Source organism: Nanorana parkeri, unplaced genomic scaffold, assembly GCF_000935625.1.
Source record: "Nanorana parkeri isolate BGI_ZX_2015 unplaced genomic scaffold, ASM93562v1 scaffold21, whole genome shotgun sequence".
Lineage (NCBI taxonomy): Eukaryota > Metazoa > Chordata > Amphibia > Anura > Dicroglossidae > Nanorana > Nanorana parkeri.
Genome location: NW_017306289.1, coordinates 3072763 through 3091296, shown reverse-complemented (window position 1 = coordinate 3091296; position 18534 = coordinate 3072763). Strand labels below are relative to the sequence as shown.

At 40.0% G+C, this 18534-nt stretch overlaps 1 protein-coding gene across 1 annotated transcript in view; it reads left to right on the top strand.

Moving 5' to 3' along the window:
- Positions 1–6741: 6741 nt before the first annotated feature.
- GAS6 (growth arrest specific 6) overlaps positions 6742–18534 on the top strand; it is a 55980-nt gene continuing 44187 nt past the window's right edge. Inside the window, exons 1-2 of the mRNA XM_018562931.1 lie at positions 6742–6799; positions 7883–8049. Coding sequence (XP_018418433.1) covers positions 6742–6799; positions 7883–8049 — 225 coding nt within the window. The remainder of the gene's footprint in view (positions 6800–7882; positions 8050–18534) is intronic.

Below are 18534 nucleotides of genomic sequence, written 5' to 3'. Positions count from 1 at the left end.
AAAACACTTACCCCATAGTTCTCTTTTAATTATTAACAGTAATGTATCTTATTTGTGTATGACTCGGCTGTAGATTCTCAATTAATCTCTGAATTGGTGCTGACACTGTCCTTCCTTCTGGAGGGTGGCTACTTTTCTTCCCCATGTTCCCTGTGTGTGTTGTAAAGTAGCCAACTCTCCAAGCTCACTCCTTTGATGGATTATAACTTCAATTACCATACCCAATGTCTATAACCTGAGCTGAAAAGATGCATAGTATTTACCTGTCTTGGGTACCTGAACACAGCTGTGGTACATGGACCTGTGACTCTATAGCTAAATCCCTGTATAAGCAGAACCAGTGGCTTTGCCCGAATGTCACCCCTTGACAGGATCGCATGTGCTGCCATCACATGTTTGTTTGGATAACAGCAGCCGGAGGGAGCTGAGAACTGCTGACAGGTAAGTATTAGTATTTTTCTGTGCGCTGAGGTTATGGAACAGCAATGGATGTAAAAAAGAATATGGCTAGAGTAGGGTTTAGGTCTGCTGTGAAGTGGAAGTAAACATAAAAAAACATTGCGAGCAGGGTTTGATATGTCGCTAACCCAATAAAACAAACTTAGCTGCCTGTTCTTGGGTGCATATGTCGGCACTGGCAAGGGAAGGTGAATTTACTTCCGCCTTAATGTAAATGATGAGTGTTTTTTTAAACCTAGTGTGTAACCTGTATGTGGGAGCAAATATATGTTCTCATTATACAGACAGCCCCTGCTTCTTCTACGTAGTGCTACACAATGACTGTGTTTCAGTGATCATCAGCGCACATTTTTGGATCTGGCTGGACCTGATTAGAGGCATCAGGCTCGCTTTGAGGACCACCGATTATATCTTGACAATCATCAAAGACACACTGTCATGAGAGATCAATTAAGGCCACCATTACTGAACTCAAAGAATGATAGTTCCTTAGCTGTCATTCTGATGCTATCTGAGTCGCTGACCTGAAATAAGTATAGAGATAAGTAGTTCTGACGCTCATTTACAACATCCTTGTTCCAGGACTGAAACATACTGAAGTCACACATAGCCAGGGGTCTGGCATTTTTCAAAGAGGTCTGCAGGGCCTGCCCCCGTACTTCTCTTATAACAGAGTCACTATTGCAATTTGCCCATTACATTCTTAATACACAGATGACCACTAGAGGGAGAAGATACAAATCTGCATATGAAATAAAATAATACAAATATGGATCAGTCTGCAAGCTATTTTAAGTCATGCCAAAAATTACTTTCAGGGAAATATTAAATTAATAACTGAAAATGTGTACCTCCTAGAAATACACTATAGTTTCCCTTTAAAATACCATTGTTGACTAAAAGAAAGTGCTTTAATAAAATATGCCTGTTTGACCTTGATGTGCTAATAAGATGACTTTCTTGTCGATCGTGCCTCATTTCTATATTATGTAACTGATGTCCACGACACTATTATGTAGTCTTGATCAGCCTTCTGTGACCTTCTACAGTGCATGTATGCCAGAGGTGGACAAATTAATATGGAATTTAGCTAGTCTGTACAATCCAGGAGCCAGCTGGAATGTTCTAGGAGCCAGCTCCATTGGCAACTAGGTAAAACCTGAAAAATTGGGCACCAGCTGTCGTTTTTAGGGGGTGTTGGCTTCTGGGATTTGTCCAACCCTGATGTACACTGACAGGATGAGAGGGATGACATCATCAGTGTGCTGCTGCTTTATTGTGCAGACAGCAGGATGGGAGTGTGTTGTTGACCACAGCAGGATGGGGAAGGGTGTTGTTTGTTGTTGCTTATTTCTTTTGTTTTGTTATTGTGTTGCACCTATGCAAAGTATTACATATGGAAAACATTCTTTAGAGCCCATTCACACTAGGGCTGCTGCGGATCAGCACGGTTGCCGTGCTGAATTTAAAAAAGGAGTTTTTTATTGCGTTTCAGCGCTAAAACGCAATTCAAAACCCCCAGGACCGCGCTGATCAGCACGGTTGCATTGAAAGCTGTATGGAAACTGCAACGATCAGCGCGGCAAAAAAGGGTCAGGAAGCAGTTCAGGTGAGTGGCGGTTCGGATCGCGCTGAGCTGTGCGGTCGCATGAACGGTCCCCGTAGCAATGTGTGGGATCGTTCATGTCAGCGGATCCGCGCGGCCAAATCTGCATGGCCGAACCACCCCAGTCCGAACTGGGCCTTAAGACTGTTTTTATCCCTCTACTTAAAGGAGAACTATGACATGAGTGATTTCCACTCACCTCATAGTTCTAAGCCGACCTGTGACAATGAGACTGTCACAGGTCGGCTCAGTAGATCGGGAGGTGAGAGAACACATACCGGGTTCCCTCACCCCTCGATCCTTTCACGGCTCTCTGCCGTGACCGGTGGGGAGGGGCTGGATTCCCCTCTCCCCGCTCCGATCTGCCAGCGCTGACTGGCGGAACGGACGGGGGAGGGGGCGGGTACAGCTGGCTCTGCCTCTAGATAGGCAGAGCCAGCTGTCACTCACGCAGCTAGGCGGATCCCGTCATCTAAGTCGGGATCCGCTCCAGGTGCGGCGTCTCAGTATACCGCGAGCTGTAGCTCGCGGTATACTGAGCTTAGGGTAACGTGAGGACGCTAGTTTGTGTCCTCCCGTTACCCCAAGGAGAACTATGGGGAAAAACACTGACCCCATAGTTCTCCTTTAAGGTAAAAGCAACACACGGACATAGACCTCTTTACTCATGCTTTGATTCAGCTATGGTTCACTCTATACCTATCTAGTACCTATATTGTATCTCTCTTGAGTTCTAGAAAAACCAGCAATTTATCCCAGTGATGAACAAACAGATGTCTTGAATCACTCACCCGCAGCAACCAATCAGATTTCTTTATCTGGATCCTCATGGGTTGTGGTGGGCACTGGGCAGATTATCCATGTTTGCTTAGTTCTCTTTGCTCCAGTTTTTATGAAACAGCCCCAGACTGTTTTGACTGGCACAGAACTTGAAGTTGTTTTTTTGTAGCTGTGTTTCTTTCGGTATTTTACCTGCATTACACCATGTAGACAGTATGTCCAGTCTGTACAGAGATGACCCTTCCTTGCAGTTTATAGATTAATTGCAGTGGGTTCAGTAGAGCATGATGTAGCTCATCTGGAAGGAGATGTAAGGTTAAAAGCCCATAGGCATGTACCCTGTAAGGTTATTAAAAGTAAAATGTGAATTATACTTTTTTCCAATATGCGACGTCCTGTAGATATGCACCACTGTAGACTGCTGGCGGAATGCTCACTGTTTGCTATACCTCCCTTTTTTAAAAATTTTTTTGTGTTTTTGGAAATATTTATTTCATGTACTAACAATCTGCTATGTTGATATTTGTTGGCTGCAGCAGTCCTGTTGCCTGCTAAGGAAGCTGTGCAGTTTTTGCACCAAAGACACAAGAGGGCTAACCATCTATTCGAAGAAACCAAGAAAGGCCACTTAGAGCGGGAATGTGTGGAGGAACAATGCAACAAAGAGGAGGCAAGGGAAGTCTTCGAGAATGATCCAGAAACTGTAAGTATTTTCACTTTTATCTATCAAGTGCTTCATCCATCCATCTATCCAGTGCTTCTTTTTTGTTTTGTTTTTTTATTTGCATATGATGGGTAAAATACCAGTACAACAGGTCAGGGGAGATCGTCCAATTGGGGCAACTCTATAAGGGAAATTCCCAACACTTTTCGAGATTTAGCTTCCTGAACGAAAAATAAACACTATTTACAGGAATTAAAATGTTTATGTTTCAGTTTCTAAGTTATTTTTAAAGAAAACCTTTCATGAGAGAAAAGCTTAAACTGCCATTGCTGCTCTCCTTCTGAAGCTTTGCTGTCCCTGGGTTTAAAGCTGATCTCTAGGCACATATGAAAGACACAAATGAATGCACATATGAAAGACACAAATGATAAACCATTAAATGAGAACTATGGGGTTAGGGCTTTTCCCCATAGTTCTCCTAAGGGTAACGGTAGGACACAAACTATCATCCTCCCGTCACTCAAAGCTCAGTATACCGCGAGCTACAGTATACTGAGACGCCGCAGCTGAAATGGATCCTGACAATTATGTCTGGATCCGCCCAGCTGCGTGAGTGACAGCTGGCTCTGTCTATCTAGAGGCAGAGCCAGCTGTACCCGCCCCGTCCGTTCCGCCAGTCAGCGCTGGAGGATCGAAGCGGGGAGGGGGGAATCCAGTCCCTCCCCTGTCACGGCTCTCTGCAGTGACAGGATCGAGAAGTGAGCGAGCGCCGGTATGTGTTCGCTCACTTCCCGATCTACTGAGCCGACCTGTGACAGTTTCATTGTCACAGGTCGGCTAGAACTATGAGGATGAGTGAAAATCACTCATCTCATAGTTCTCCTTTTAAATGTATTATTTTAAATGCAGCCAGAGTAAGTACCTAATATGTACATGGAATCCGACTCTTTCCCCTTGTGTGCAATAGCTGGAGGATTTATTAAAGCCAGTACAGTGGTCCCTTACAGGCTGGAATTGGGGATTCCTATGACTGCTTGTATTCACATTGTTTCAATTTGCTCTTCTCCTCACCATAATGAGATTTACTAAAATGTGACTGTGGATCGATTTATGTTGATTCTACCGGCCTTAGGAATATTCTTACCTTGTAAGCGAAGTACCCCCTTCTTTTATATTTACATGTGTTGGCACATTGATCATTTACTTTAGTAAAGTATACCTTTTTGGTAAGTTTTTTTGCACAATAGTTCTTAGTGAGGGTCTTTTGGCACCTGAAAACAAGTTAAATGCCTGAAAAATTCCTTATTTCAAACCTATCCCTAATAGTTAACCTGACATCTCTCAGCATTATTGACCCCCACCCTAAATGTAACCCTTTCCTTATCGTGAAAATGCTGTCTGAGCCCCAACTCTGAACCCCAAGGGCAACTGTAATTGTTTGGGGTCATTTTTATATATGTTTTTAAATTCTAAGATTCTAATTTTTTTACTGTTTATATTAAATCTTTGTGTTACAATAAACATTTTATTACATTGTACACCCATGATATTCACATAGTATTACCATTTTTTCTTTAGAGAAATTGCAGCAGGAGCTGTTAAATTTTAGACCCTTGCTCTTTAACTGAACCTTTGTTAGGACCTGTCTGAACATATTGACTATATACTGTCGGGAGACCAGAGCTCCCTCTTCTTGCATAAAATTAAATGTTATTTAATTAAATGCTGACTGTTTTTGCATTTTTCAATCAGGAGTGTCCAAAATACTCTTGCCCAATACAATTGCCTTTTGTTTCTATATTTTTAGTAGTTGGCTAGTATGGAGACATAGGAGCACGTTGCCATAGGCTGTCTGTACTAGGATTTCTTGTGACCTTAAGAATTAAATGCACAAATGTGACCTCTTCCCAGGGTAGAGGTGGAGAGTGAGGTCATCACTGTTAAGTTAATTTATTGATTTCTGCCACATTGCTCTTTTGCGTTTTTACAGTCAGTATCCAGAATTCACAAATGTGAAAACATAGCCAACAACAGTCAACAAAACAGAATTATGAAGTAATTATACTCCCTTTTAACCTTCATACAACAACGGTTTTTAAGTTTAGCTTGAAGTTATTTCTTTGTTTAGCATCACACCCAGATCACAGTTGAGACCTTTATTTGAAGAAATAAATGTTTTCTTGTAGCATTTTAGAAAAGAAAATCTCAGGAAACAATGATGTGCTGGCTTGTATGGTATCTTCTATTCAATAGCAGACTGTGACAGCATATATAGAGCAAAGTATAAGGCCTAAGTTGTATATTTCCCTTCAGTTCCTGTCCTGGAGATACAAGAAAAAGTAAAGAGATCTCTCCAAAGCGAGGACAAATCCCCTCCTGTTAAAGTTGTCCCCAGAATAGGTTTCCACATTGGAAGATTTTGTTGTTCCTGCGGCAAATTATAAAATGGTTGGATTTCCCATCACTTTATGTTCCGGTGACAATAGTCATTTGGGCCACAATGGAAGGTGAATCCCCTCAGCAGGGAGAGAGATGGCTAAACAAACCTGGGAGGGATTCCAACCCTTCCAAAGTTACAAAACAGTTTTGGCTTTACACATATTTGAATTATATCTGTATCACAGTGTGGTATAGTAGGATTCTAATTCGGCTGTCTGAACTGTATATACTAAAAACAAAGCTTGTCAACGAGAAATATAGTTGATAAATTCTTATTTGCCACTATTTTAGTGTAAACATGATTATATACATAGTGACATTTTTGCTCCTTTTGGTCTAGGGTGTAAAATAAAAAAGATATACTCACCTGAACCCCGGTCCCGCTTGGCTGCTAGACTGCTCCCTGTCTTTCCCCTCAGTTCTGGTGGTGGAATGTCCCTCGGCGTCCTCACATCTAATACACTGTATTAGACATGATGACTCACAGATTGTTAGACCACCAGAGTGGAGGGGAAGACAGGGACTAGTCTAGCAGCTAGGCAGGACCAAAGTTTTGGTGAGTATATCTTTTTATTTTATTTTATAAACTAGACCAAAACAAGTGCTTAACCCTTGCAGTGCAGGGGTAGCCCCAGGGCAAGGGTTAAGTTTTTTAATTTGCCTGGAGTTTTCTATTAAGCATAAAATGAGTTGAATAGGCAGTGGGACCTTATTCCTGCTTCTTCAGAGGCCCTGACCTTAATTGTGTCACTTTTTGTAGTCCTATGCCTGGATTACTGTAGTTGTTACGGCCATGTGTGACAAACCTGAGAGCCCTGTTGTATTCAAAAATTTACTTTCTGCAAAAAGAAGTATGTCTTTTTTTTCTCTCAAATGATCTTGGAGTGAGATTGGGCACTGTACACTTCTAAAATTGGAAAAGTGTGTCTGTCTCTTAATAGAATATTTGACATGTCTTTTGGGTCTAGGCTAATATAAACCACAATGACAAAGCAGATGGTTAAAGTGCTGCCTTTGAAATCTTTTAGTCTCTCTGCCTCTAGATAGGCAGAGCCAGCTGTCACTCACGCAGCTAGGCGGATCCCGTCATCTAAGTCGGGATCCGCTCCAGGTGCGGCGTCTCAGTATACCGCGAGCTGTAGCTCGCGGTATACTGAGCTTAGGGTAACGTGAGGACGCTAGTTTGTGTCCTCCCGTTACCCCAAGGAGAACTATGGGGAAAAACACTGACCCCATAGTTCTCCTTTAAGGTAAAAGCAACACACGGACATAGACCTCTTTACTCATGCTTTGATTCAGCTATGGTTCACTCTATACCTATCTAGTACCTATATTGTATCTCTCTTGAGTTCTAGAAAAACCAGCAATTTATCCCAGTGATGAACAAACAGATGTCTTGAATCACTCACCCGCAGCAACCAATCAGATTTCTTTATCTGGATCCTCATGGGTTGTGGTGGGCACTGGGCAGATTATCCATGTTTGCTTAGTTCTCTTTGCTCCAGTTTTTATGAAACAGCCCCAGACTGTTTTGACTGGCACAGAACTTGAAGTTGTTTTTTTGTAGCTGTGTTTCTTTCGGTATTTTACCTGCATTACACCATGTAGACAGTATGTCCAGTCTGTACAGAGATGACCCTTCCTTGCAGTTTATAGATTAATTGCAGTGGGTTCAGTAGAGCATGATGTAGCTCATCTGGAAGGAGATGTAAGGTTAAAAGCCCATAGGCATGTACCCTGTAAGGTTATTAAAAGTAAAATGTGAATTATACTTTTTTCCAATATGCGACGTCCTGTAGATATGCACCACTGTAGACTGCTGGCGGAATGCTCACTGTTTGCTATACCTCCCTTTTTTAAAAATTTTTTTGTGTTTTTGGAAATATTTATTTCATGTACTAACAATCTGCTATGTTGATATTTGTTGGCTGCAGCAGTCCTGTTGCCTGCTAAGGAAGCTGTGCAGTTTTTGCACCAAAGACACAAGAGGGCTAACCATCTATTCGAAGAAACCAAGAAAGGCCACTTAGAGCGGGAATGTGTGGAGGAACAATGCAACAAAGAGGAGGCAAGGGAAGTCTTCGAGAATGATCCAGAAACTGTAAGTATTTTCACTTTTATCTATCAAGTGCTTCATCCATCCATCTATCCAGTGCTTCTTTTTTGTTTTGTTTTTTTATTTGCATATGATGGGTAAAATACCAGTACAACAGGTCAGGGGAGATCGTCCAATTGGGGCAACTCTATAAGGGAAATTCCCAACACTTTTCGAGATTTAGCTTCCTGAACGAAAAATAAACACTATTTACAGGAATTAAAATGTTTATGTTTCAGTTTCTAAGTTATTTTTAAAGAAAACCTTTCATGAGAGAAAAGCTTAAACTGCCATTGCTGCTCTCCTTCTGAAGCTTTGCTGTCCCTGGGTTTAAAGCTGATCTCTAGGCACATATGAAAGACACAAATGAATGCACATATGAAAGACACAAATGATAAACCATTAAATGAGAACTATGGGGTTAGGGCTTTTCCCCATAGTTCTCCTAAGGGTAACGGTAGGACACAAACTATCATCCTCCCGTCACTCAAAGCTCAGTATACCGCGAGCTACAGTATACTGAGACGCCGCAGCTGAAATGGATCCTGACAATTATGTCTGGATCCGCCCAGCTGCGTGAGTGACAGCTGGCTCTGTCTATCTAGAGGCAGAGCCAGCTGTACCCGCCCCGTCCGTTCCGCCAGTCAGCGCTGGAGGATCGAAGCGGGGAGGGGGGAATCCAGTCCCTCCCCTGTCACGGCTCTCTGCAGTGACAGGATCGAGAAGTGAGCGAGCGCCGGTATGTGTTCGCTCACTTCCCGATCTACTGAGCCGACCTGTGACAGTTTCATTGTCACAGGTCGGCTAGAACTATGAGGATGAGTGAAAATCACTCATCTCATAGTTCTCCTTTTAAATGTATTATTTTAAATGCAGCCAGAGTAAGTACCTAATATGTACATGGAATCCGACTCTTTCCCCTTGTGTGCAATAGCTGGAGGATTTATTAAAGCCAGTACAGTGGTCCCTTACAGGCTGGAATTGGGGATTCCTATGACTGCTTGTATTCACATTGTTTCAATTTGCTCTTCTCCTCACCATAATGAGATTTACTAAAATGTGACTGTGGATCGATTTATGTTGATTCTACCGGCCTTAGGAATATTCTTACCTTGTAAGCGAAGTACCCCCTTCTTTTATATTTACATGTGTTGGCACATTGATCATTTACTTTAGTAAAGTATACCTTTTTGGTAAGTTTTTTTGCACAATAGTTCTTAGTGAGGGTCTTTTGGCACCTGAAAACAAGTTAAATGCCTGAAAAATTCCTTATTTCAAACCTATCCCTAATAGTTAACCTGACATCTCTCAGCATTATTGACCCCCACCCTAAATGTAACCCTTTCCTTATCGTGAAAATGCTGTCTGAGCCCCAACTCTGAACCCCAAGGGCAACTGTAATTGTTTGGGGTCATTTTTATATATGTTTTTAAATTCTAAGATTCTAATTTTTTTACTGTTTATATTAAATCTTTGTGTTACAATAAACATTTTATTACATTGTACACCCATGATATTCACATAGTATTACCATTTTTTCTTTAGAGAAATTGCAGCAGGAGCTGTTAAATTTTAGACCCTTGCTCTTTAACTGAACCTTTGTTAGGACCTGTCTGAACATATTGACTATATACTGTCGGGAGACCAGAGCTCCCTCTTCTTGCATAAAATTAAATGTTATTTAATTAAATGCTGACTGTTTTTGCATTTTTCAATCAGGAGTGTCCAAAATACTCTTGCCCAATACAATTGCCTTTTGTTTCTATATTTTTAGTAGTTGGCTAGTATGGAGACATAGGAGCACGTTGCCATAGGCTGTCTGTACTAGGATTTCTTGTGACCTTAAGAATTAAATGCACAAATGTGACCTCTTCCCAGGGTAGAGGTGGAGAGTGAGGTCATCACTGTTAAGTTAATTTATTGATTTCTGCCACATTGCTCTTTTGCGTTTTTACAGTCAGTATCCAGAATTCACAAATGTGAAAACATAGCCAACAACAGTCAACAAAACAGAATTATGAAGTAATTATACTCCCTTTTAACCTTCATACAACAACGGTTTTTAAGTTTAGCTTGAAGTTATTTCTTTGTTTAGCATCACACCCAGATCACAGTTGAGACCTTTATTTGAAGAAATAAATGTTTTCTTGTAGCATTTTAGAAAAGAAAATCTCAGGAAACAATGATGTGCTGGCTTGTATGGTATCTTCTATTCAATAGCAGACTGTGACAGCATATATAGAGCAAAGTATAAGGCCTAAGTTGTATATTTCCCTTCAGTTCCTGTCCTGGAGATACAAGAAAAAGTAAAGAGATCTCTCCAAAGCGAGGACAAATCCCCTCCTGTTAAAGTTGTCCCCAGAATAGGTTTCCACATTGGAAGATTTTGTTGTTCCTGCGGCAAATTATAAAATGGTTGGATTTCCCATCACTTTATGTTCCGGTGACAATAGTCATTTGGGCCACAATGGAAGGTGAATCCCCTCAGCAGGGAGAGAGATGGCTAAACAAACCTGGGAGGGATTCCAACCCTTCCAAAGTTACAAAACAGTTTTGGCTTTACACATATTTGAATTATATCTGTATCACAGTGTGGTATAGTAGGATTCTAATTCGGCTGTCTGAACTGTATATACTAAAAACAAAGCTTGTCAACGAGAAATATAGTTGATAAATTCTTATTTGCCACTATTTTAGTGTAAACATGATTATATACATAGTGACATTTTTGCTCCTTTTGGTCTAGGGTGTAAAATAAAAAAGATATACTCACCTGAACCCCGGTCCCGCTTGGCTGCTAGACTGCTCCCTGTCTTTCCCCTCAGTTCTGGTGGTGGAATGTCCCTCGGCGTCCTCACATCTAATACACTGTATTAGACATGATGACTCACAGATTGTTAGACCACCAGAGTGGAGGGGAAGACAGGGACTAGTCTAGCAGCTAGGCAGGACCAAAGTTTTGGTGAGTATATCTTTTTATTTTATTTTATAAACTAGACCAAAACAAGTGCTTAACCCTTGCAGTGCAGGGGTAGCCCCAGGGCAAGGGTTAAGTTTTTTAATTTGCCTGGAGTTTTCTATTAAGCATAAAATGAGTTGAATAGGCAGTGGGACCTTATTCCTGCTTCTTCAGAGGCCCTGACCTTAATTGTGTCACTTTTTGTAGTCCTATGCCTGGATTACTGTAGTTGTTACGGCCATGTGTGACAAACCTGAGAGCCCTGTTGTATTCAAAAATTTACTTTCTGCAAAAAGAAGTATGTCTTTTTTTTCTCTCAAATGATCTTGGAGTGAGATTGGGCACTGTACACTTCTAAAATTGGAAAAGTGTGTCTGTCTCTTAATAGAATATTTGACATGTCTTTTGGGTCTAGGCTAATATAAACCACAATGACAAAGCAGATGGTTAAAGTGCTGCCTTTGAAATCTTTTAGTCTGCAGTTAATGCATTTTTAATGGTCTTTGAATATTTTCCTAGTCATTCTTATATCCGCTGAAATGTATTAAAAATTGATGGACATATAATATTTATCACTATTTGGATTGTAAGCCATTTAAATGTATAAGTTTGTTGGTTTAGTCACTGCTTTCCGTTGGGAGCAGAGCTGAATAGCATTGGTTGGCAACTGATCTTTCTATATTGTGCCACATGTTGTGATCATATTACTAGAGATGCTTTCTTATATAATGATTGTGTAATGATTGTAAACTCAATCCATTTCCAAAGCCATTTCAAATGTAAACAATTTGATGACATAATTGTGGGGAATATGAAAATGTAATTCTTAGGACATCTGAAACCTCTTCTTTGGCACTTGTGGCAAAGGCAGGCCTCTTATAATCAATACTTAGATTTTAAAAGAGGCATTGCCACATGAAAACGTTTGTTATGGTGGTGTGTTCTTTTAGCACAATTGGTTCACCAGGTGTGATCTTTATGTTTTTAGTAGGGATGCACCGATACAGCTGGGGCCTAGCTCTGGCGCTCCACCACTGTCCTGAAATCATTAGTCGATATTGTTTTAGAAAAACTGTCGCATGACAATAAACAATGTATCAGTACTTGTGTCTGTAAGTAGTTGGACAAGTATCAGTACTTGTACTTGCAAAAATGGTATCGGTGCATCATTTATATATATTTATAAAAACAAAATCATACATTAAAACAGAGATGTACAAATCCCAGGAGCTCCATGTTCTCATTACAAATGGCAGCTGCCTTCTAACTTTTGATTTTTTTCTCTAGTCTAGTCTTGGAGCTGGAAAAGTATCTTTACTTGTACTTGCACTAAGTACGGTACTTGGTATCGGTGCATCCCTAGTTTTTAGTAGAACAAACTGTCTACTAGACACTGCAAACTGTGTCTGTTCATTTGAAAATGTAAAAAAACGGATTCATTCATTCTGAAGCCAATCTTCTCAATGATGGGGAATATGAGTAAAAATTTCAAAGGAAGCCCATCATCCACCATTTCAAGTGTCTAATACCTTATCATTGCTGATTCCCAATCCAATTACTGTGAAAGCTATGTTCCGCTCTACATACAGGCTCATTCTCTATTACTAGTCCACTTTTATATTGTTTCATGCATAAGAACTCTTAATAAATTGACAACATACATAATATACCAGTGTAGTGGCACTCCATGAATTACTGCTTGCAAAATAATTTGCACTGAAATTACCATAGTTCTACTTAATTGTATTACACAATTCTGCAGATTAACGGCTCAACATAAAAGAAGGCAGAACAAAGGTTGTTCATTGTCTGTAAAGCCCAAGTCTTGACAGCTATCTGCTAATCAATAACTATGACAGTGGATGCTTGGTCACCTTATGTCACCTTATGTCATGCATTGTCTCAGCTTGCATCGTAGCAGTTCCTGCTGAATAGGTTTTAGTGTGGAAGCATGATATCCTAGAAAGCTAAGCTAAGGAGTATTGGTTGGTCACTGCAGATTGACAGGGCTATGCTGCAGAGCTGGTCATAGTTTACATTTTTTTACTTTATCATATTTGGGTTTCTTTTTACTGTAGAAAACACTCGGGCAACAAAAGAATGAATGTCACTGTAAATATCCATTACAAAAACAAAACATTTTGAGCACACTTACCAGCTAGCTAAAAACAAGTTACAGTAAACTGTCTAACTATTAGGGTAACAAACAGGTTTTAGTTGCACAACTTTTGCAAAAGATATGGAATCCACACTGCCTTGTCAATGCAGTTGCCATTTGCTTCATCTTAAATATCCGTATCAAGAAATTTTGTATAGAATATGGAACATATTTCCATAATAGAATATATTACTACAGCCTAATGCTTATCTAAAGCCAAAGCTTTTTTGTTTTAGATAGGGTAGGAAAGGCTTAAAACTTAGTGGTCTCCATCGCACTGGATAGATGTCCCTTTTATTTCTGGTCTTGGAGAAACAGGTCCTGGTGACAATTACAAGCTGGCAGTGGTTTTATTGTTTTCCCACTCTATCTAAAAATTAAAAAAAAATATTTTTGCCTTTTTAGTTATATTTTTAGAATTTTTTCCCATACCATGTGAATATTGCTTATTTGGATTAATACATTATTATCCTTAATTTATGTGGAGCAGAATGTGCTTCCTCTGAGAGCTGGTGTACAGCTATAAGATTTCTTGCTTGTATAGTATATTTAAGAAGTTAGGGTTTAGTATGATGTAAGTGGTTGAGCAAAGGTTCTTCAGCAAATTTATGGAATGTGAAGTACAGGCAGGCCCAACTCTGAAACTTTGCAGCCAGAGGCCACATACTGGGAGACAAAATGCCACTGTTTTATAGGTATTGATTATGAGATATTGTCAAATAAGTACAGTATATGAAATGTAAGAATGGCATTAAATATATATCATTTTTTTTTGTGGGGCTGGGCCTGACCACTCACCTCAACTTCAGTGTTGGTTCTACGTGGATTCACCTAAAAAAAAAAAATGCCTTAAGGGCGGGGACAAATGTGGTTACCAGACCTGATATTGCAATATGTTGCCATGTTGGCATTATAAGTTTCATTGTCTGTTATTTTTACACTTTGCGAGACCATGTGGCCTTAGCGAGTGCTCCCTTGCAATGTACCCCACCCTTGTTGCCTACAAATAAAGAATTTGAAAAAAATATATATCATTTTATATGCCCGTGTAGTGACACTTAACATGAAAATTAAAGCAAGGTCTGATTTTAAATATGACCCCGCTGATTCTCACTGAGAACTGAATAAAACTTAAAAATAACACCTGTGGGGAAAAAGTTACATTTATATACTTACCTTTCCTCTGGCTTCCTCCTGTGGGCGAAAGTAACATCATCAAGTAACACCATCCTCCTTCCGCTTAGATCCTGGGGAATGTTGGGTAGCCCAGATTTTTCTGAGAATGTGATCCTAACTAGTTTATAAAATGTGGTCTTGCACCTTTATCAGATCTGACAAATACATTGCATCAAACATTTCATTTTTTTTCTTTCTACATAAAGATGTTTTAATGTGAACCCCTAAGTTCTGCATTCAGGTAAGTGTGGAAGGATGGAAGCAACCACCATATGCATTATTTGACACTCTTTTATTTGGGTTTGATGGGCTTATTTTGACACTGTTAATACATTGATATATTTAAACAAGTTATCTTAGTTGTATTTTAATGCTTGGGGAACAAATTGAAGTACCGTTTTACCCTGAAAATAAGACCTACCCCGAAAATAAGACCTAGTTTGGTGGTAGCATGTGAGGGGGAACTTAAAGAGCAGGAGAGATGGTATCAGCCCGCAGGGGATGACAGGGGACTCCCTCCGGCCAGCGCAGTGACAGGGAGCACTCCAGTACCATACTTCACCAACTGCTGTCCCCCTGAAGGCACTGCTTAATGTAATGGTATTGTACTGTAATGTGTACCGATAAATGGTACCGTACTTTACCGCGCTGTCCACTGTCTCATGTCCCCACTGCTGCACCGCTGGTACCGCTGTCCCTGATGGCAAAGGAAGCCGGTGCTGTAGAAAGCAAGGCTGCGGCGGTGCAGGGAGCAGAGCCGCATTAGCCGAACTTCCTCTATAGCGCCGAGTGATACCAGATAACTTTGGATTGTTGTAAATTATTTTGCACATAAAAAAAAAAGACATCCACCTAGAGTGTTTTTTTGGGGGGCAAAAGTCTACAAATAAACCTCCATGAACAATCTAACCACAGAGCCAGTGTGTCTGTGACCTAGAGACTACATAGAGGGACAAGTTGTATTCAGATGTCCTTGAGTTTGATTAGTAGCAAATGTACAAAAAGTTGCTGTTGTTTTTCTTCCAGAAGAATGCCGGAACATAGTGTGAGTTGTCCCTCCTTATATTTCACATAACTTTGAGTATTTGGAAAGAAAGATATGTTTTTCTGGCATAGTGAAATCTGTGCTTGAATTCTAAATCATTCTTTTCAGTCATTTTGAAGTCTTCCGTTCATTGTCACAGATCTGAAGTGAAAAGCATAATTCTGCGGATAGGTATTTTGTACTTACTGCATTGTGTAATCTAAAGCTGAAAAGTGACATTGATGGACAGGATAATTATGTGCCCAGTATAATTAAGAACTGATCTATATTGCCACTGTCAGGATGAAGTAATTGATTGCATTGCAAAATATAAAGCACAGCTTTACTACAGAGAGCTGCCCGTTAGGTCTGTCATTAGTGCAATTTGGAAAGGACATTCACTGTCGAGAAAAATGACCCCAGGCTGGAGAAATTTGGTGGCACCAAGACCCTGTACTGTATATATTCAAACTAACATCTACCCTTACTGGTTTCTGTCTTGCTCAGTAGCAGCTGCACAAAATATAGTTATTCTTCCTAAGCTTCAATCTGCACACTACTCTCTTCTGTCTGCAGACAATGTGCCAGTCATGGCTCTTATACAAGGCTGGTCATTCAAATATTGATCTTGGAAAGCTTCGTTATTGGCTTTTACATGCTGAGGGCACTAATTGGCCCTTTGAGATATTGATACTAACAGTTCAGTTTATGTCTCACCAGATGTTTTCTCTAATGTCCAGAAGCTTTTAGGTCTAATGTTCAGGGTCGGCCTAATCCTGCAATTTAAAGGGAAGGCGTGATGAGATCTTTGCTGTCAGAAGGGATAGCTGGTCTGCCAGCTCGAGCTACTACTTCTAATTCATCTGTTTCCTTTGTGAAAAGATTCAGACAATGGGCAGCTTATGTGAGTGTTGGGGAACAGAAGGCCATTGGAGTCCTGTGTTTCTTCACAGCCATCCTTCAGGGACAATTGTTATACACAGGCTCTTTGTGCTCTGCTTAAATATGAAAATTAAAATGACATTACCTTAGAAAACGTTAATGTGTGAAAAGGCCCTGTGTCATACTTTGTGACTATATGCATTTCTTTTCTCATCCTTTTGTAGTAAGTCAGTGCTATGGGGTGCACTGTTATAAGCATTCAGAATGTAATTGTATGGCTAGCAGTATTTGACAGTAAGGAGGCACCCTTGACCCATCAGCAGTAATCTTACTAAAAAATGGCAAGTGTAAAGGTTTCAATAGACAATAGATGTCTGTTGGACTTTCAGACATGTCTGTAGGTCTTTCAGATCACACCTGCAAAGTTTTTCTTACATATTGACATTAGTCAAAATTGTCAGCGTAGCCAACTGAGCCTTTTATTCAACATTGGCACCCCAAGGATCTACTGTCATGTTCACCCTATCAGCACTGTAATTGTAATGACAACCAGTATGAAGTGCAGATATTCCATGGCAGATACAGTATGTCTATAGCTATCACAGCTATCACAGATTAGATACTTAAACTGATACTTCTATCTAGGGATGCACAGATACTTTTCGAGTACCAGTGCAGATACTTGGCATTTTCATGAGAACTACCAGGGTTTCAGGGGTTGCAGCTGGGACCTGGCTCTGGCGCTCCACCACTGTCCTGAAATCATTAGTCTGCATTGTTTTAGAAAAACTGTCACATGACAATAAACAAAAATGTATCAGTACTCGTACTTGGAAGTACTCGGCAAGTACCAGTACTCGTACTCGCAAAACTGGTATCTGTGCATCCCTTTATTTATATTTATAAAAACAAAATCGTACATTAAAACAGAGATGTACAAATCCCAGGAGCTCCGTGTGCTCCTTACAAATGACAGCTGCCTCCTAACTTTTGAACTTTTCTCTAGTCTAGTCTTGGAGCTCAAAAGTATCGGTACTTGTACTCGTACTTGTACCGAGTACTGTACTTGGTATCTGTGCAACCCTACTTCTATCATTTAGATTTAAATCCGATCATGTTAGACCCTTGTACCAAAGGAGATCTAAGGTCATAGTATATACTATCCTGTTATCACATCAGCATTGTCATAGGAATACATATTATAGATGTTTTTGATAATGCAATGTAGTGAGTGCTGCCTTCTGTATGCCCATTTCAACAACTTCTCGGATTCCCAGTGTGCTTTGCATCTCTTTCCCTGCTGCTTGATGTGATGCAATCTAAATTTCTCAAGAGTACATCACCCATCATGCATTGCTTCCAGCAAGCAATGATAATGTTACATTGTTCAGGCTTTGAGTTGTAGTTCTGAAGGCAGGAAGGACGTGCATTGTCACAGAGCTGAGTGAAATTGTGTCAGTGCATTGAGGAAGTAGATCCTATGGGCATCTTCAATAAGTAAGTTTACAAACTTCTAGCTGGATATGGTTGTTGGTTGTATGGTTGGGATAGAACTTATGGGAATTTGGTATAGAGATACTTATTTATTATTAGTTTTTGACCCTTTAATGTTTTTTTGCTTGATACTGATAATAGTACCTAGAGTGTTAACAAGATGCAGACTTCTTTCGATTCACAAGTTGAATGCTTTGAGAAAGAGAATTATTTCCAGTAAGTAAACAGAATGATTTAAGTGGACAATTTGTTGACTTATCTACTTGGCTACTTGGTCACATCTTTTTAAATAGGGTTATTGTTAATTTTGACCTTTTAATCTCGATAGTTTATTTTTAGAAACACATTTAGAGATTGTTATATACACTCTACTAATCTAACATGACATGTTTTTAACACTGTTGTGTGCACATCCTAAACGACTGTGCACACATCAGTGTTAAATAAACCACCAAAGTATATAAGACCTTATGATCACTTCCTACATAACGTGCTACCAATGGTTTGGGACTTTCATTGGGTCCCATTTGAAGGTTTAGTAAAAAATAATCTTGTGAAAGCATCCTGATGCACACAGTTTTCTAATATTTACGTGTTGTTAGTATGGCTTTAGCTGGCAGCTATGAAACTGCCCTTAAATCCACTTAGTTTTTCATGTAATGTTAAAGGAGAACTATGAGGCGAGTGATTTACACTCATCCTCATAGTTAGATCTGACATGTGACAATGAAGCTGTCACAGGTCGGCTCTATTAATTGGGAAGTGAGAAGTGAGAGAACACATAGCGTCGCTCGCTCA